Below are 21,304 nucleotides of genomic sequence, written 5' to 3'. Positions count from 1 at the left end.
GTGAATGTGGCCCGAGGCTGTCATGGAGGGTGTTAGGCAGGCATTGACTTCTCTCTCTCTGTCACTCTCCCAAACACACACACACACACACACACACACACACACACACAAACACACACACGCACACGGTGACCGTCTGATCCAGGGAGAAGGGAAAGAGGACAGGCGCCCTCGGGCAGAGGCAGGGAACTCCCGTCTGCTAAGAGCCCACCGTGAAGCAGGCCATCTGTGAAGAGGGGTTTTTCTTTTGCCCCCTCCTTTCTGTCCTGCCCTCCTTTCTTTGTTTTTTCTAATTAACAGACTTTTTAAGAGCAGCTTTTGGTTTACAGAAAAACTGAGGGGCAAGCACAGAGAGTTCCCACGTACTAGCCCCCACCCAGGTTCCCCATCATTAACACCTTGCGTTGGAGGAAGGGGTGCATCCGTTGCAACTGATGAACCAAGGTCAGTACAGGATTATTACTAAAGCCCACAGTTTACGTCAGGGTTCCCTGCGGCGTTGTGCATCCTGTGAGCCCTGACAAATGTATACTGTCATATGTCCACTCTGCAACATCACACAGAGTTTCACCGCCCTAAAAATCCCCTCTGCTCCACCTATTCGTGACTCTGACCTCTGGTAACCCTTGACTTTATAGTTTCTCCACAGGTTTGCCTTTTCCAGAATGTCCCATAGTTTGAGTTGCACAGCATGTGGCCTTTCCAGATTTTGGCCTCTCTCACTTAATAACATGGTTTTCAGGTTCTCCGTGTCTTTTCATAACTCGACAGCTCATTTCTTTTTTATCTCTGAATAATATTCCTGTGTCTCGATGCAGCAATTTCTTTATCCACTCACCTACTGAAGGACATCTTGGTTGCCTCCAAGTTTTGGCAATTATGAATAACACCGCTATCAACATCTGTGTGCAGTTTTTCGTATGGACATAAGATTTCAACCCATTTGGGTAAATACCTAGGAGCACAATTGCTGGGTCATCTGGTAAGACTCTCTTTCAGTTTCATGATAGATGAATACAATCACATCATAAAAATACCGAACGATGCTGTATAAAACACCAAGGTTGCACCTTGGCCCTGGTCCTCATCTTGTGCTTCCCTTTTTTATTTTCTTCACAAATGAGGAAAGCGTGTCCCTGAGATGTGACTTGTTGTAGAATTCACACCAGGCAGCTGTGGAACACTTGCCTTAGAGGTCCTTGGAAGAGAGTCAAGGGTACTGTGCCTGGCTGCAAGTGTGAGGGTGATTGGTAGTGGTGGTGGGGGAGGCCCACCCCGCCCACCTCCCTTCCCCTCCCCCTCCTCTCGATGCTCCCTTTAGAATCGTCATCACAAAGTGAGAGAACCCAGGCTACAGGGAGAGGCCGTGTGTGGGTGTCCTGGCTGACAGCTGACAGCCGCATCAACTGCTAGACATGTGAGTGAACTCAGCGTCAGATGACTGGCCCCCAGCCTTCAAGCCGCCCCAGCTGACCCCGAATGGAGCTGCCTGGATCCTTGCCCACATCGCTAATCTACCGAGTTCAAAAAAAAAAAAAAAAAAGAAAGAAAAGAAATTGCTGTTGTTTTAAGTCCTTGGATGGAGGGTAGTTGATTTCATAGCAAAAGATAAGTAAAACACATTAGAATATGACAAAATGTTCCAGGCCCATCTTGTACATTTCCTACCCTAGACCTTTAATTAGCCAATGAGAAATGACACTTGAAGACCACAGTTTGAACTCTTTGGGTGAACAGACTTTACAGATTAATTTAGGGAGAAAGAATAAAACTATTGAATCCTCCTATCCTAGAATATGTGGTCACTATTTAATCTGTTCTTGTCCATCTTTCAGTGAAAATTATTTTCTTCACATTGCAAATTGCTTATTTGCTTTTTCTTTATGGTTATTTATTTCAAAGCTTTTGTTACTATCATGAATTTAAAAAATGTTGCTGTAACTATTACTAGTTTTCGTATATTAATCATATATCTTGAACTCTTAGTTCTAAAACTTTGGGTTGATTCTCTCGGATTTTTTAGGTAAACCATCCTATCATTTTCCCCCTTTCTAATACTCATACCTCTATGCTTTTCCGAGCGCATGTCCTCCTGCTAAATGCTGAATAGTGGTGGTGACTGTGAACCTTCTTATTTGCTTCTGTCTTTAATGGGATTGCTTCTAATGTTTCAACATTAAGTTTGCTGTTTGCTCTAAGTTTTTGATAGGTACAGTTTTTTATATTAAGGCAGTTTCTCAACATTGTTAGCTTGTACGAGTTTTTATCAGAAAAGGATATTGAAATGTTTTCATTGCTTGTCTTACTATTCAGTATGGTTAGTTTTCCTTGTTTATGCATTAATGCAATAAATTATATTAATAAAATTTCTAGTGTTCCACTACCCTGAATTCCTGCGATAAATTCTGCTTGGTCATGAAGTATCACTCCTCTGGATTTGATTGGTTATGTGTTACTTAGGAGTTTTGTATCTATACACATAAATGAAAATAGCCCATGGTGACTTGTGTGTGAGCTATCATTCTGTTTAGCTTCCAAAGTTATCATAGTTTTGTAGAATAACTTGGGAAACTTTCATTGTTTTCCATGCTCTGTAAAATTTTGTATAGACTATGAATTATATGCTCCTTGAAGATTTATTGTGGAACTTGCCCAGTCCAGGCTTGTGCCTTTATTTTAAGGGTTTATTTTTGATAAGTTCTTTTTTCTTCCTTCCTTCCTTCCTTCCTTCTTTCATTCCTTCCTCCCTCCATCCATCCCCTTCCTTCCTTCCTTACTCATTTTAAGTGTACAGTTCAGCAGTGTTAAGTATACTCACATTGCTGTGCAACGAGATCTCTAGAATTTTTTCATCTTGCAAACTAAAACTCTAAATCCATTAAAGAGTAACTGTCCATTTCCCTCTACCCCTTGTCCCTGCAACCACCATTCTGTTTCTATGAATTTAACTATTTTAAATTTATTTTATAAGTGAAATCATACAATATGTCTTTTTGTAACTAGCTTATCTCACTTAGTATAATATCCTCAAGGTTTATTCATGTTGTAGCATGTGTCAGGTTTTCCTTTTTTAAGGCTGAATAATATTCCATTGTATATAGATACCACATTTTAAAAAATCTATTCATTCATTGATGGACACCGATTGTCCACCTTTTGGCTATTGTGAAAAATGCTGCTATAAACATAGGTATGCAAATATCTCTTTGAGATCCTACTTTCAATTCTTTTAGGTATATACCCAGAAGTGGGATTGCAGGATCATACAGTAGTTCTTTTTTTCATTTTTTGAGGAACTGCCACAGTGTTTTCCATAGCAGCTACACCCCTTTACATTCCCAATAGCAGTGCACAGGGCTCTGGTTTCTGTACATCCTGACACTTGCTATTTTCTGTTTGATAGTAGCCATCCTCATGGGCAAGAGGTAAAAATCTCATTGTGGTTTTGATTTCCAGCTAACATAACAGTGATGTTGAGCATCTTTTCATATGCTTGTTGGCCATTCTTTTGTCATCTTTGGAGAAATGTCTCTTTATGTCCTTCACCCATTTTTTAATAGGATTGTATTTTTTCTTCTTCTTGAGTTGTAATTCTTTATATATTCTGGATATTAATCCCTTATCAGATACATATTTTGCAAATATTTTCTCACATTCTGTAGGTTGCCTTTTCACTCTGCTGATTGTTCCCTTTGATGCACAGACATTTTAAAGTTTGATACAGTCCCATTTATCTATTTTTACTTTTGTTGCATGTGCTTTAGGTGTTATGTACAAGAAATCAATGCCAATGTCCTGAAGTTTTTCCCATATATTTCCTTCTAGGAGTTCTATAGTTGTAGGTCTTGCATTCGGGTCTTTAATCCATTTTGAGTTAATTTTTATATATGCTGTAAGGAAGTGTCTAACTTCATTATTTAGCATGAGGCTATCCTGTTTCCCCAACATCATTTGTTGAAAAGATTGTTCCTTTCCCCGCTGAATGTTCTTGGCACCTGTGTTGAAGATAATTTGCCATATACGCGATGGTTTATTTCCGGGCTCTCTACTCTATTCTACTGGTTCATATGTTTGTCTTTATCCTTGTCCCACATTGTTTTTATTATTCCTGTTTTGGCTTTTTCTTGAGGTATAATTGACATATAACATATTAGTTTCAGGTGTACAACAAATGATTCAATATGTGTATATAATGCAAAATGATCATTACATTAAGTCTAGCTAACACCCAAACACTGTTTTGACTACTGTAGCTTTGTAAAACGTTTTGAAATCAGGACATGTGAGACCTTTCTTTACTTTGTTCTTTTGACCACCTTCTTAGCTTCTTGTATGGTTATTGGTCTATTTAAGCTTTCTGTTCTTGAATCAATTCTTTTGTTGTTATCGTTATTGTTGAGTAAAGGAAGATTTATTCAGAGAGATACATACTCCATAGTCAGAGTGCAGGCTGTTGCAGAAAGCCAAAGAAAGGCCACGAGGTGTGGGGGTTGGGTGCTCAGTTTAAAGTAAAAGTAGATACACACTCCATAGAGTGCTGTCTCACTCAGAAGGGGGAGTGGCCGAATCAGGCCTTTTTTTTAAAGTGCAGTATAGTTGATTTACAATGTTGTGTTAGCAAAGCAATTCGGTTGTATAGATGTATTTTTTTCCTATTGTTTCCCATTTCAAGTTATTACAACATATGGAATATAGTTTCCTGTGCTATACAGGTAAATTCATGTTATTTGTCTATTTTTATGCATAGTAGTTTGTATCCGTTAATACCATACTCCTAATTTATCCCCTCCCTCCTCCCTTAACCCTTTGGTAACCATCAGTTTGTTTCTATATCTGAGTTTGCCTCTGTTTTGAATCTAGATTCATTTGCATTATTTTTAGATTCCACATCTAAGTGATATCATGTGATATTTGTCTTTCTCTTGAATAAATTCTTCATACTTCCCTAGAAAATTATACATTTCACTTGATTTTTAAGTTACAGGTAGGCTTTTTATATAATGGTCTCCTATACTTAAAAAGGTAATTTTACATCCCCTTACTGATGTTTGTATCTTCCATCTTTTTTCAAAATTCAAATTTGCCAAAAGCATGTCTAATTCGTTGTCGTTTCTAACTGGATTGAGTTTGTTCTTTCTGTGAAGCTTATTAATTCCTTCTACTTTTTTTTGGTAATTATTTTGTTATTTTACTAAATAAACTATTAAATTATCTTCAGATTTTCTTGGCTAACCATTTTTCTATGAACAGCCTTTGGCTCGAATCCCCCAGGTTTCGCATAGCACTCACTGTAATTAATTTTGAAGGCAGCCCACGCAGTTTATCCCGGGTTACAATTGTTCTTTTACCTAGGAGTTATTAAGAATGGTATTTTAAAGATTTCTAAGATATATTTCTAAGACATATTTTTGGCTTTATGCTGTGAATCCTATTGTATTCAGTTCAATGAATGTGCCTTGTATAGTTTCAGAACTGATTTTCAAAGAAGTGGGGGGGGCGGGGGGGCTCCCAAACATCCCTCCTCCCCTCTGGGTGATCCTCCTAACCTTTGGTGTAAGATGGGCCCACCAGGTGTTCCGAGTCCCTGACTTTTCAAGGCTCCTTCCCATGAAAGTCCTGGGCGAGACCGAGGTGAGAGATGGGAGTTGGCAGCTGTAACAGGGATTCCTGAACTCTGTAACTCTCAGGGCTGCCTTCGCCTCCCTCCAGTTTCTCTTTATTTCTGCTGCTTTGCCCACCATGTAGGTGGGTCCTTTACAGCACCGTACTTGTCACTCCCTGCTCAAGAATTTATGAGGACTCCCTATTGTTAACCACCGCATTTCTCCAAGGACCTCATTCTTTGGCGGTAATTCTTAGAGGTGCTCATTAAATACAACTGTAAGAAAACATAGTGACTGACGCCGTGGCCTCAACCCCAACATCCCAGGTCCTCCTGCTCACCCTAGTGCGAGCCTGTTCATTTCTCCTTTCCCTTTCCAGCCCAAGGCACTGCGTCCAGTGCCGTGTTTCTCACTAGTAGTTATTTTTGAAATCTTGATTTCTGTGTAGATGTAGAGCTTTTGAGGTAGAAACTACTTTTTTTCAGGCTCTTTCCAAACATAAATGGGACATAATGCTTTCTCAGCACAATCTTATTTGATCATGGAATGATTTGTGGTGGACTTTTCTTCACTGTTAACCATTCTTTCCATAAACTCTTGTCTGGCCATAGCCTAGGTCCTGGGTACACAGTAAAGACTCGGTCCTGAACTTGAAGGAACCCTTCTATTCAACTGCATGGGTACCAGCACTGCTCCTAAAATGTCTGCTGAGGTGGGAAAATCAATCTTCTCAAGCAGCCCTTGACTTGCCTAGAAGTCAGGTGGTCATGTCCGTTAGGAGTTATTGGGGAGACTCTGAAGGCTGAATCCTGTGATCGGTATGGAGTTGGGTGAGACCCTCTGGGTTTCTGATTTCTACATACCTCCTGCGTAGGGGAGACTTCAACTGGTCTTTGCTGTCCAGGCAGATGCTGAGGGGGAACGGTTCACAAGGCCAACAGGCATAGTTTTCTCAATTCAGTGCTTTGCTTGTTACATACAGTAAGTCTAACTGGCAGAAATTACTGAGGAGTGTTACTGTGGCTTCCTCCTTTCAGGTCACATCAGTTGCATGGACCCTTACAAAAGGCTCTTCCTCACTTGACCGTCACTGGCTTAAGTCTCAAAGCAGATACTTATAAATTATCCAAAGTGACTCAGAGGCACTCAGCAAAACAATATATTGGCAAACCTCTCCTTCTACTGAAGCATACTCAAACTGCTCAGTGAAAATGATGCAATGGATGTGTGTGAGGAATGGCTGAGACCAAAAACCTCATGTTTCTGAGTCTAATATGCTTTCCAAGGGTGTGTGTGTGAGGAGGGACGGAGGCAGGAGAGAGGAAGGATAGAGATTTCTCCAGCACGTTGCCTTTGATTTCTTCCATCTCCATCCTGGCAGCCATACACTTCAGGGCAAAGCTACTATTACTTGTACCAAGAAACGAAAAAAAAAAACAGATTAAAGCAAGAACAAGAATTAAAATGCTGTAAAGTTCCTTAATCACATCTTCAGTAGTTTTCCCACTGACTTAGTGATTTATCGGCAACTTGAATCAAGAGCTCCTTTGCAGAAACATGAGCTCCTAGCAAAATGTTTTGAGCTCCTGTGTGTAGGCAAACTGGAAAACAAAGAATAAAACCTTAACTCTAACAGGAGGCACTGAGTACTCACTGTCCCTGCACGTTACATATTCTCATTTAATCCTCACGATTTTAAGAGGTGGGAAACTAAGGCTTAAAAGATTAAACTGCTGTCCTAACAATGAAAAACTAAAGGGTTTGGAACCTGGGCAATGTAGTTCCAGAGCCTAAACTCTGAACCATAACCCTCGGAACCCCAAGAAAATTTGGTTCTTAATGTAACCAATTTCTTTCTTAAATTATCAAATACAATACAGGATTATTTAAGTTCCTGGTAAATACTTAGAAAAAGAAGGTTACGACTGGAATATTACACAAGTATCTACAGGATGTGGAGGTGAGAAAGTTAAATACTCCACCTAATTTTGAGCTCCCCATAGGACCTAGCCTGTGGTTGTTAGGTTCTTAGTATCCAGTACCCTTAGATCTGAGGTTCTGTGGGCAGGCAGGATATTATTCCTACTTTACAGATAGATAACTTAGAGGTCTAGAGGGTTACCACACAGCCTACACGCCCCGGCCCAGCCTAGGCCTGACTCCCCTTCCCTCTGCAGTGCCCTTCCAGAGGCACACTGCTGCCTCTTCCAAGTGAGCACCATTACTTCTCACCTGTGTCCAGAGATGAATTTACTGAGTCTGCAGCATTCAAATTCCATCAGATGCTACTTTGGACCTTTCAAGTTAAGTGGGCAAAGTACAGTGAATACTGCTCCCTGAGCGGTTTCTCTGCCTTCCCCCACTTGCCCACCTCCTTCGAACCTGAGACACCACTGTCAGTAGGGCAGATACTACCAGGTCACCTTAGGAAACTGCTTTTCTGAAGTTGATAAGCGATGGTGGGAGGATATGATACTTCCTTTTTAGGATCTTCAATTTCATTACTCTAAGTGGGGTAGGTCAACAATTCCAGGAGGGCTGATTTCAGTTTGGAATAGAACCAAACAATGATCAAATTAAAATGGAGGCTAAACAATGTGTGTGATAAAAATCCCCTTTCCTATTTAGCTTTATGTAGATCTCCATTTTGGATTCTATCAAATTATCTTACAGATTAAAAAAAATATAGGTACAGAAGGGACAGGAAATGGAAATAGCATTAGCACTGGTTGAGAATTAGGTTCAAGGTTATCTTTATATATATTCTCAATTCTTAAAACCAATGAGGATTTAAAAATAGTTCCATGTCTTTAAAGATGAAGGCACTGAGGCTGAGATGAGTTAACACATTCAAATTCACAAGGTTTGTAAACTAAGAGGTTAACTTTAAATCCATGCCTGAACCCAAACTATACTTTTGGATAACAGTCTCCTTAAGTGCATGTGGAAAAGTAAACAAACACCTGTGGGTGTTTCAATATGTGATTTAATTTAATCCTCAAAAACAACTCTGAAGAAGTATCATTGTATCAGTAAGGAAACAGGCTTAAAGTTTCATCATATGAGGTGTGTAATCACTCTATGTAATTAACAGATCATGAATATTAAAAGATAGGATAAACACCATCAGCATAATCAGTGGCCCCAGACTAGCATCCATGTGATAGATATTTTTGTTTTCCTTAAATCAGAGAAAACTTGAATGATCAATGTAAATTGTAATTGAGGTACAGAGGGGTATTTTATCTGGAGAAAAACACGAGACGAGGTTTATTTCATACAATGTTATTCACACATTTTTCATTTCCTAATTTATACATAATATACAAAGAAGTGAAGATAACATTATTTCATATGAACCAATAAGAGCCAGGACTTAGACAAACTGGTCCAGAAACAATCCATATCAAAAGGAGACACCCAAGAGTAAAGCCCAAGTGGCTCTGCCTAATTGTTTCTTTGTTCTTAAATGTTATTTTCAGATTTTACCAAAACTCCATGCCAACATACTAAAAGGTGGAATCAGAGAGATGGGCACCAAAAATGGCAGACCATAAAGTTTCTAGAACAAACATTCTTCTAGAACAGGCCCCAAAGCATTGAGAAGATTGGGTTGTCAACATTGAAATACATGGGAAGATCAGAACCCCAAGACGATGGTTCTGTTTCCCAAAGTGCTGATCTCTAGGACTTCCTAATTTGCAGAAATAACTGCCTGTGTGAACAGACAACAAGGATAAAGGAAAACCTGGAATTCAACTGTGCAAACCCAGGAAAGTCACTACCAATCTCCAGGAAGGACAACTTTGATCCTGAAACCATGAGCTGATACTGGGAACAAAAGTTCAACACAGGGATAAGACACTCTGAGGCTGGCGACACAAAGTGGGAAAGCGTGAAAGAGAGCAGCTCTGTATGGAGAGAAAAAAAGCACTGTCACTGTGACTGGGACATGCTGATGAACCAGTGTGACTATGAGAAGGGATAGTGACAAGTGGTTGAATTTAATGGCCTCAACATGGAATGTTGGGTTAGAAAACTAGAATAACTCAACATCAAACATGAAAAAGTATGCCTGGCACCCCAAACTTCATGCCGTTATTTTTAGGTTCATGAAATGAACAGCTAAGTGAAAAAAACCTTTATATTCAATATTGTGCTCAGAAGATTGCTTTTCTTCTGCAGACTTCTAATAAAAAATCCCTTACATGTTCAATTGAGAGAGACAGCATGGTTCATTAGTTTTCAGCACTAAACATAAGTGGGTCAACATAAATGTTTTATACAAAATACTGACTTCAACAAAATACAAAGCACTTTCTTTATCTTTCAGAAACTGAATATACAAAGCAAGTTTTTTTTCCAAAATATTTTCATAGGCAAAGGATTAAAAACGATTTTAATTATACACATATGGTCACAATTTTGCCTTAAAAAGATTGTTGGGAAATGTACATAAGGCCGCTTGTAAATGTACATCATGTTACTGTTATGTCTTATGTCCAGAGAAAAAAATGTTATCATACAGATTTGCTATTACTTGGGAGTAGGCTATTCAAAAATACAGTACTCTTCTGTACAAAGAAAAAAGTTACATCACATTTAATAAGATGGAAAAAGCATTGGCCTCCATGGTAACCAAATATCTCAGTCCAATACTTTCTATTATGCACAATACCCTGACTTCTTGAAAGTGATCCAAATCCTAGCATGTCCATATTAACAGAGTCAACAACTATGTTATAAAACAAAATTTTTCACAATAATAAAAAGAAAGCTGGTTCATACTTCTGAAACCATATAAAGATAAAAAATTTTTTAAAAAATCACTCTCAATTTGGAGAAATAAATTTACATTATACAACACTATATGCCAGGTCAGAGGGCAGGGACATAAATGTACACTAAAATGCAAATGTTTCCCAAAGAGATAAAACAAATTTCATTTACAGCATGAAGGTTTACAAATGTACACCTGTACAACCAAAGAAAGCATCACTACTAAATTAGCAAAGCTTTTATAATAAACATTGAAACAGATTTGCTTTCAAAGTGTAAACTTACATCTATCACTACACACACAATGCATATATTTATAGGAAGCAAAAAAAGCTATCTGAATATGTAATCATGCTTAAATGTTGAGCTATCAAATTCACTTTTCAGTGGCCCCCTTTCACCTCTATCTGGTTCCTACTTACTGAATCTACTATGAAAAAGCAAAATAAAGCTCAACACTTCCTCAACACGTCCTTGTAGTTCTATAAGCAAAAACAATACACAAATCTCCACTCTTTCTCATCACAAACCAAACCGAAAAGTTAAAATAGGACTTAACTTTTCGTTTAGTGCACTTAACTGGATGGAAGTGTCACCATGATTTTGTTTTTTCGACCTCTTACAACAATTACATGTGTAGATATATACAATAATTCTGTACATTGCCAGAGACGTTTTAGGGCAGTATTTGTATTAAAACCACACCCAATGTAAGTAATGTTAAGTTCTTTTCATCTCAAATCATTTGTCTTACTTGTCGAGTTTTTATTTGCATGATAATTTGTGAATTACCAAAATACAACTTAACTTTCTTTTTAAAATATTAATAATATTTATGCAGTTGATTGTTAATCTGTTATAAAAGGCTTCACACAAAGGACAAAAAAAAAATAAGGACTATATTTCTATGTACATCTCTATAAACCTGTTGTGCTATGGGGTCCGTAGACCTACCAGACTGCAAGCCAGTTTATTAAAAGAATACTGTACTTTTTCCTTTAAAAACTATTTTTGTGACTTTACAAGGTAAAAATTTACAAAATATGTGACAGCATTTTTTGATACAGTTACATCATATACAGGCATTCTGTGCTTTGCCAGCAATCCAATCTGATAGGTCTCCACTCAGGGTTGAATATAATTTATAACTCACCACCCCCACCCCCCAAATATACACAAGAACCTTAAAAAATTTACAAATGGATGAATAAAGTCAATAAATAGTTTTGCTTTAAAAAAAATTTGAAGATTCATAGCTGAGTTGTGTTTTGATAATTCACAAAAGAAACGTTCTTCTCACATGGCTACATCATCTTCTCTTCTTTTTCCTTTACAGCATTCCATTTGGTGGTCCTCCAATAGGCCCTAGATCTGGGCTATTTTTCAAATAATATTTTTCCAACTTGGCCAGTATATGCTTCCCATATGTGTATTTGCGCAAAGTAGTAATGTGAGGTCGAATCTGAAAAACAAACAACCTGCTTAGGAAATCTAAGTTTAATTTTAGTTTCTGATTCCTTAAAAAAGTGCCCCCAAATCTGGGCGATTTAGGAGAATAATTGGAATTTTAAAATTCAAGTCCAAAGAAAGTCGTTTGCATAAGCAGTTCTGATCCACTCAATCTCTCCAAACTTCTACTCTCAAATTTGTTCAATGATTAAACAAACCACTACTTCTATAAGCTATTACACATGCAAATAGCAGAGGGACTCTAAACATAGGAGAGAAGTATCACCAGTGAGCATTCTTATAAAGTTTAGGAGGGCAGGATTCTATAACTCTGGACAAAAACTCAATACAAAATGGAGCAAAAGACATGGACAAGCAACCAGATGTGTGACAGCTAATACATTTAAGATGTTCAATATTTTACTAAAAGCTTTAAAAATGCAAATGAGAAGAATCACATCATTATCTTTCCATCCAGACTGGCAAAGATTTTATAAATAATAATAACTGGTATTGATGAGATAATGGTGAAACAGGCACTCTTCTAAAATACTGGATAGATAGATGTGCAAACCTGTATAAGATTTTTTGAAAGTAACTTGGCAGAATCTATTAAAATGTAACACGTTCACATACTTTGTGCCAGCAATTCCACATCTAGGGATTTATCCTACAAAACAATTATGCAAAGATACTCATATAAAGCACTGCTTATAATAGTTATTAAAAATAAATAATCCAAATGTCATAAATAATACTGGTTAAGTAAATAATGTAGTTGTTAAAAATAACACTGAAAAAATGTCATATATATTTTTAAGCAGAAATACTAAATTTTGAACAACATAGAAAATTAGGAGGCCAAAAATTCTTTTGTGATCTTGAAATTATCCTCTCTTCTCTATATGAAGAGAGGTCTACAGAGGTTATGTACTTGGTCCCTTGTTTCTTAAATGAATAAATTTAGAGAAATATTAAGAATGAGAAACAAAAAGATTAAGAGTAAAGATTTCTTCCAGTGTTTTTTTAAAATATGGAACGCTTTACGAATTTGCATGTCATCCTTGACAGGGCCATGCTAATCTCTGTATTGTTCCAATTTTAGTATATGTGCTGCCGAAGCGAGCACCCAGTGTTCTTTTTAACAGTAAATTTTCCTATGGAAATTAATGATTTCTTAATCAATAGATTCTAGGAGGCTAGAGAGAGAAAACAGCTAAACTGCTTTAAAAAAAAACAAACCCAATCAAGTCAACATAAATTTTCTCTTTATTAGGTTAGTCAGAAAAATCTAATTAGATTTTAAAATCAATGTTCAACCAATGTAACAATGTATTATGGCAAATCAAATATACCTAAATAATACAGTGAAGGGAAAAACAATGCTAAAGGTAGGTAAACAGATGAGATACTAGTGTGACTTTATTGAGTACATTACCTTAAGAATTTAATAAAAGGGTATACCGTATCTATATATCTGCCAAAGGTTTTCCACTGATTTTAGACTTTTTTCTCCAGTTGTAACATATATGAGGAAATTAAAGCCTAGGGAAGTTAAGCAGCCTAAAGTCACACAAATTGAATCATTAATTTTAACTGCTATAAACTATATTACCTTGTGCATGATTATCTTTCTCTGAGCAGGTTCAGCCATGTCGATCATCTTCTGAACTACATAATTGGCATACTGGTCCTTCATCATGGTGTATAAGGCACTGTGAGGACCATCATTCTGGCAGCAAACTTCATCAATCAATAAAGCTCTCTCAGCACGGGAGGCATGAGTAACACACTTTTCTACTACATTGCTAAAAAATTAAAGTACATACATAAAAAAAAAATTTTATTATTTTTTACAGCAAAATTTCCTTGGCTTTTAAAAGAACTTGATCAATGAGTAAGACAGAAGAGTCAAAATAGCATTCTCTTTAAAAATTACTTTAAAAACAGAAATTAGTATCATGGAAGAACTCATATTGGACGTCCACAAGGTTAATTATAGGCCTCTTAAAATTATAATTAAAACTAAACTATAATTCAAAAGGGGAAACTAAGTCACTAATAAGGCCTGAGGTTTTCATGAACATGAAATAAATAAATTACATTTGCATTTACTCACAGATCTTGGGGACAAATAATTTTCCAAATACAGATTTCAAAATTTATGTGGGCAAACCAATTTGTCACGTAGATTCTTTAAGAACAAAAGCAAAACTCTATATGTACTTTTTGCCTCTACTAAAAAAGAAAAAGACCAGATTATATTCCAGTGCTATATTCTATTCATTTCTGTGCTAATAAAAGCCAGACATTTAAAAGAACTGACCCTTGGAATTAGAAAATAATGCAATACCTGGCAAATTTGTGTTGACTCAGGGCTAGGACCTTTCCTCTGATTTCAGAAACAATTTTGCTCTTGTCTTCAGGTCGACCGTGTTCCAATACATGCTGAATAACATAATTGCCATACTGATCCTAAGTGTAGATATTTAAAAATTACTTTCCTTAAGTCATTCTTTAAGAACAATGATAATTCTTTAAGATGTTAATCATTTTTCTAAAAATCCAACAGTAGAGTCAGGAGAATATAACAGGCTTTTGTTTCACTGTGTTTCTATAGTGTGTTAATAATAAACTGTATTTCCTTGAAAAAAACAAACATTTTCAAAACTACATAAACATTTAAAAATATTAGGGAGTTTATACCTGTACCAACTGCTCTGTATGTTGGTGAAGTTCTTCTAAGATAGGTAAGGTCTGTTCTGCAGTGCAATGCTCTAGGATGCGCTGGATTACTCTACAGCCATAAGGATGTGTTGAAAGTACAAACACCTTAAAACAATTAGAAGAAATAAATTTCCATTCTGTGACATTTCTGGAATATTCTAAGAAGCAGACAGGTTTTTGATAGCATACTGAATTAATTTAAGATAGAAGTAGAAGGATGAAGAATTCACATTTAATATGACAACCATCATCATGTTGGAAAGACTGGGAAGTATTCAATTTAGAAGCTAACAGATATTTGATCAAAAGAAACCTAATCAGAACATGAGGGCATGTAATAATGGGAAGGAATGGACTGTGGGGTAGTACACGATGTAATTAGAAGCTATTAATTATTATGTAGTAGTTATTAATTGATATTTACTTTCTGTCTTTTATTATACAGTCTTAAGTCTTCCCTCTTCTCCCTCTCCCAGGAAGTTTGGAAAACACCGTTGAGTTAACAATTCTAATAGTGGTTATCTTTTCTTCTTAGAGTAATATAATTAAACTCATATTTTTACATCTTTTCAGCTGCAAAAAATGAGGCTATCTATTGACTAACTCTACGAAAACAATAGAAATTTAATGCACATTATTTTGTCTCCTATTTTTGCATAAGACTATTAATTATCTTGTGACTTATAAATTTTAATTAGAAGACAAAAATCAGTCTTACTTGTCCTTTGAAAGCATCAATGATGAACTGGAGAGACTGTGGCTGAACACATTCAATACATTTTTGTACAACATGGTTTCCATTCTGATCTTTCACACATTTGAGTACATGACCATCTAGCTCCTTTACCATTTCACTCTGCAAAAAAGACATTTAAACTACCTCACCAAACAACATAAAAGAAAAATCCTGAGATGGGAATGAAAGTATATCCAAAATTTTGTTTGCAATTTTTTATATATCAAAGTTTAAAATTTGCACCCCACCTCTCAATGTAATAAGCAGAAACTATTGAAGGTGAGAATTATTAAAACATTTTACATGCTTTATAATGTAAAGGATACCTGCTGAAATATAACCTAGTGATGCTCAATTTGCCATATTTAAACTACTATCTTCATTCTGTACATCTTCCAGGAATCTTTTGCAGCTGACAACTAATACAATGATTTCAGAATTCTACATTTTTTCTCTACTTAGCATATTCTTCCCCTCAAATAATCATTTTGGACGGCTGCCTGAATTTATCAAGTGTATGAAAAAGAGTAAGGAATTGAGCACTTATGGACCATGTGATAGTATCTCAGTATTAAGGAGAAATTATTGTTGAGCATTTTTACTTCTTCTTTTTAATAATCTTATGACAAAGTAAAGCTATACTGAATCAAGTTCTTTATCATCTGATAACCTTCTTCAGGGAGATTCTCAGGAGATTTTGCTCACTTGATGGGCAAAAATCACCTCTTTCAATTTATATTTGATAACTAATAAGGTTAAACTTATTTACAGTAAGGTTTATATACTAACTGCATTTTCTTTTAACTAACAATCTTAGTATTTTATTCTCATAAATTTGTAAGACTTCATTAAATAAATATTTTAGTCCTTAAGAAAAAATATAGGTAACCACACAATAATGTGTGCCTTATCAATGCAATAGGAAATAGTATTGTGAAGAAATGGAGTACACACAGTGTAAAGTCTCTTACAATCTCTTATAATCTTAAAATCTCTCTCACTCAAAGAACGCACAACTATATTCTGACATAACTGTAGAGGAATCCTTTATGTAAAGATATTGTACAGATGTTTAGTTATAAACTAAAATATGGACTAAATTACAAAATCAAATGTACTTAAGAGTCTAAACAGAGAATGTAATACTGTTATCCATGAACTGGTTCATCTAAAACTTACTCCCAATGCTTTATATTTTCAAATATGAAAAACATTTAAAATATCTTTAAAGTGTTTACACCGGTTTGAGACTTCAGAGCAGAGAAGTTCTAAGCATCTATATAATCAAATTGTTGATCTTTCTCCACTGTGACATATCTTCAATTACTCTAAAACACAGAGGAATAATGCAATTTTCTCACAGATGTCCACTGCTGTGATTAATGCATACACATACACACATAAATATCCATCCATCCATATATATTGTTTTTAATTCTGGAATTTATTTTATTGAATGTATATAGGTTGAGAGTCAAAACCATTCTCTTTCCAAACTTACTAATTACCAACACATTTTAAGAAATAATTATTTTCTTTACTGTTATTATGTTTCATTGTAATACATAAACCAGTTATATACAAAATAGTATCTATTCGGGGTTATGAATTTCATTTTGAGAGACTTTTTATCTCATACATGAACCATACTAACTAATCAGTGATACTTCACAGTTCATTATAAAAAAATCTAGTGGATTAGCATTTATCCTCATGCCCTACTCTCCTTAATATTCTTCTCTATTTAAAATACTTAAAAAATCTATTTTGATCATTTACAAGAATATTCTCATCATAACTGGAATTGCATTAATCCTTTTAAAATTTAAAATATTTAGAACTTTCCATCCAGGAACATGGTCTATTTCCCATTTAATTTATATGTACTCTCTTTCCTCTTAGAATTGTAAATCTTGTTAAGATGTACTTTACCTGTTGACTGAAAATTTTAAAACTTTATATACATTTTTAAGTGACACACAGGAATACAATTCATTTTTAAAATTTCATTCTCAGAACAGAACTATAAGTACAATCAAAATAAACACTGGAAATAGTAAAGTATATTCCTGATACTACAGAAAATCAAATAAGTGAAAGTGACAGCAGAAACACCCACCATCGAGTACTACTCTGCTTGACACACAGTAGGTACTCAAATATTTTCATGTAAAGATAAAAAGTTGAAGAAAATGAATAGAGGACAGATCATAGATCTGGTGTATAACTTTCAATTAACAATATACAGTTTAAGACACCTAAAAAAATATTTTAGTCTAACTGTGGAAGCATTTAACATTTTACTCCAAGATTATTATTGTAAGATAAAGTAATAATTCAAAAACTGAATAAAATAATACAAAAATTTTGTCTTAACTTACAATTACCTGCTGGTCAGATGAAATAGACTCAAGTGCTTTCTGAATAACTCGGCAACCATACATCTGCAACGCTAAGGGCAGAACATGACCACGAATGCGAGTAGCCAGGGCTAATTTTTGATCCAAACTCCCAAACTGACAGAAAAAAAGTTAATAAAAAGTGACCATTACATTACTTTGTTAACCCACTGTTTGCAGTCTACTGAATCTATTTTTAAAACATCACATCTGGCAAGTATGTAGGGAGGAGGCATTTAGGTGAAAGCTAATTAAGATAGACTACCCAGAGATGCTTGAAATAACTGCATTACTTTTTTGGGGTAAGTCATTCTACCTACTATTTCCTATTTGCTAATATATTAACCACTTGTTACTCTTTTAAAGCAAACATCTTCATTTCAAATAACCCCCCCTCGTCTTTGATATAATGAATTTCTGAGCCACACATTCAGACCAGATAATTCTCAGCTATGCTCTGATTGTGGAATAAACCTTCGTTAAGTCAAGCTACAAAACAGATGTTTAGTTATAAATAATTAGCTAAATTATAAAACAAATGACACCTAAACAAATCCAAATGACTGTACTACTATTCATTAATTGCTTCACATAAGATGTACCTCCAATGTGTTATATTTTCAAATATATTTCAAATATTTATCAGGATTAACATTAAACTTCTCATTTAAAGAAGGCCCATATATTAAAAAATATAATAAAATATGTCATTTTAATCATGTCAATTAACCATTTTTTTTCAGTGGCACTGACTATATTCACATGATGTGCAATTATCACCACAATCTGATTACAAATCTTTTCCATTGCCCCAAAGAGAAACACTATATGCATTAAGCAATAACTAACTCCCTGTTCCTTCTCTTACCCTAACCAGTCTACTGTAAGCCCTAGTCTACTTATGTCCCTATGAATTTGCCTATTCTAGACATTTCATATAAACGGAACTCTATAATGTTCATCCTTTTGTATCTGGCTTATTTCACTTCGCTTCATCTATGTGCAGCATGCATCAAAGCTTCATTCCTTCTTATGGCTGAACAATATTCTATTTTACGTATATACCACATTTTGTTTATCCTTTCATCTATTGAGTATTTGGGTGGTTTCCACCTTTTGGCTATTGTGAATAACGCTGAAACAAACATAATGTTTAAGTCCTTGTCTTCAATCCTTTTGGGTACATACCTAGAGTGGAACTGTTAGATTATACAGTAATTTTGTTTAGTTTTTTGAGTAACTACCAAACGTTTTCCACATTGGTTGCATTTTACACTCCCACCAACAATGTACAAGGGTTCCAATTTCTCCAACTCTCCATCTTTATTTTCTATTTTAAAAATTATAGCCATCCTAATAGATGTAAAGGGTGGGTAGAATCTCATTGTGGTTTTGATTTGCATTCCCTAATGACTGAGGGTGTTGACCTTTCTGTGTGCTTACGGCACATTTGGATATCTTGTATGGAGAAATGTCTACTTGAGTCCTTTGTCCATTTTTTGACATTCTGTTGTTGAGTTTTAGGAGTTCTTCATATATTCTGGATATAAAATCTTTTATCAGATATATAATCTGTAAATATTTTCTTCCAAGCTCATACATTTTTATACAAAAATTACTCACTCAACTTTCATAGCTTTTTCTAAGCAATTAAGCATATAGTTGAATGAATATACAAACATGTCCGTGTGCTTACCTCAAAAAACTTCTGTATAACATAGTTGCCAAAAACATCTGTCATTAATTGATAGGCTGCTTGTAGAATTTCATTAAACACCATCTGTCGCTCAGCTGGAGTAGCTCTCTCTAACTTTTGCTGTATAAATCTATGTGGGAAAAATTTTAATGCCATGACAATATATTCAAAACAAGCTCCTGCAAAATCTGTATCTGACTTGAGTATTAGACACTTTTACATATAGACACACAGATAAAATCATTTCCAGAAATAGTACTAACACATTTTATACTATAAACAGCCAATTTAAAATAAAAAGAACAAAAGTTATGAAGTATTTCTTTGTTAACACCTAAATTTAAAATAACTCCTAGTTAGACTGGCAAAAAAATCTGGATATAAAGACAGCTTAATCCTTTTTAAGTTAGTTCTGGTTGCACTAACTTAAAAAAACCTACAAAGATATTACTGGTTATTTATTTATTTTCATAATTACATTATTATTAAGTATATTTTTTAGAACATAAAAGAAATCCTTAGAAATAAAATTCATCAAACACAACTTAATTCTTAGCTATGCTAGTCACTGTAAATGATAAAAAGTTTCATTTGCTACCCTTAAGGAACTTGCAACTATAGGGAGATAAAATTTGTACACAGCTATCTTATCAAAAACTATTTAAAAAAATTTTTAAATTTACCTTAAAACTATAAAAAGGCACCTCAAATTAAATAAATGTGTTAGAATTTTACTTTTTTCCTTTCAGTGCTATCTTGAAAACACCAATTCACATGTACCTCAAGAAGTATTACAGTACACATAATTATGTTTAATGTAAAAAGGCACTAAATTCTCCTATAACAAAAGTCAAACATTTTAAGTCAAGTCACACTGAATATAAATCTACAGAGAATACAAAGCATTTAACTTTGTATAAAAATAATCCAGTAAAGAGGCACTGCTACATTTTTGTTATAGAAAACTGAAGAACCATAAAAATAAATCCAAAACCTGCATTTTTATAATTTATCCTAATATGAAGGAAAAGTCCATATTGGGTATTTATCTTTTAAGACTCCAACTCTTATGTCGTTTAAGTAATTCCAGTCAAGAAAAATTTCAGCTCTTTCAAAGCAAAAATGCAGTGGAAAGTATCATAAATCATAATCACCTACCTAGAACCATGCTGGTCTTGAGAAAACTCAACTATGTGTCCAATCAAGTCTCTAAGTTGAAGGTTTGGGAAGCGGTTGTTTCTGAAATCTTCCAATAATCTACTTCGGCCAGAAGGCATAATATCAGACCTATTATACCGAAGCCGAGAAGGAGGAAAGAGCTGGCTGCTGGAGCTAAATAGACTGGAAGTGCTTGAAGCACTTCGATATTTTGCTTCTGCTCCAGGTGCTGCAGAGATATATCGACCACTACCATTTGTCAGTCCTCCTACAACAAAGCAGCTGTGGTCAGCAAATATTTTTCACAAAGTCATTCTTCAGATTAAAGTCACTTAAAAACTAAAAAGTCAGTCAATAAAGAAATATTCACCCCACTAATTCCTACGTGGTATAACAGGAAATTAAAGTTGAAGAGCAAATCTCACACATTTACTTATTTAATGTGTGTGGTTATAATATATGGGGAGCTGAGACAAGAAAATATGAGAAAAATAAACCTGTATTTGTTCCCGACAGTTTAAAAACATCTAATGTCATACACAACCTGCATTTGTTCTTGGAAGCTTAGTTTAAAGCATAATTATAACAACTAATGTCATACATACTAGTATCAATACCAGAATACTTAAACCACCAACAAAATTTTCAGTTACATTAACAAGCAAGTTACAAATAGCTAGCAAACTCAGATTTTAAGTCACTAAAATCAAGTCTGACTGAAACATTACTCATAGTGTTAATGAAACATCAAGGGCTA

General features: G+C 35.1%; 1 protein-coding gene and 1 non-coding gene across 8 annotated transcripts in view; both read right to left on the bottom strand.

Annotated features, from left to right (window-relative positions):
- Window positions 1-8,571: 8,571 nt before the first annotated feature.
- PUM2 (pumilio RNA binding family member 2) overlaps window positions 8,572-21,304 on the bottom strand; it is an 83,889-nt gene continuing 71,156 nt past the window's right edge. For 4 of the 7 annotated variants that reach the window (XM_072938156.1, XM_072938155.1, XM_072938160.1 and 1 more), the window contains 8 exons: window positions 20,548-20,815; window positions 19,390-19,519; window positions 17,676-17,810; window positions 15,277-15,414; window positions 14,538-14,663; window positions 14,185-14,306; window positions 13,447-13,639; window positions 8,572-11,844 (listed from right to left, as the gene is read on the bottom strand). In XM_072938156.1, coding sequence (XP_072794257.1) covers window positions 11,713-11,844; window positions 13,447-13,639; window positions 14,185-14,306; window positions 14,538-14,663; window positions 15,277-15,414; window positions 17,676-17,810; window positions 19,390-19,519; window positions 20,548-20,815 — 1,244 coding nt within the window. In that variant the 3' untranslated portion in view covers window positions 8,572-11,712. The remainder of the gene's footprint in view (window positions 11,845-13,446; window positions 13,640-14,184; window positions 14,307-14,537; window positions 14,664-15,276; window positions 15,415-17,675; window positions 17,811-19,389; window positions 19,520-20,547; window positions 20,816-21,304) is intronic. The other 3 variants (XM_072938162.1, XM_072938157.1, XM_072938161.1) reach the window with 1 other exon arrangement.
- On the bottom strand, window positions 12,859-12,960 carry LOC116283538 (U6 spliceosomal RNA). The gene has a single exon (XR_004193171.1). It is a non-coding gene; the product is annotated as a U6 spliceosomal RNA (small nuclear RNA).

The sequence above is a fragment of the Vicugna pacos genome, chromosome 15 (genome assembly GCF_048564905.1).
Source record: "Vicugna pacos chromosome 15, VicPac4, whole genome shotgun sequence".
NCBI lineage: Eukaryota > Metazoa > Chordata > Mammalia > Artiodactyla > Camelidae > Vicugna > Vicugna pacos.
This window is presented reverse-complemented; position numbering and strand designations above follow the sequence as displayed.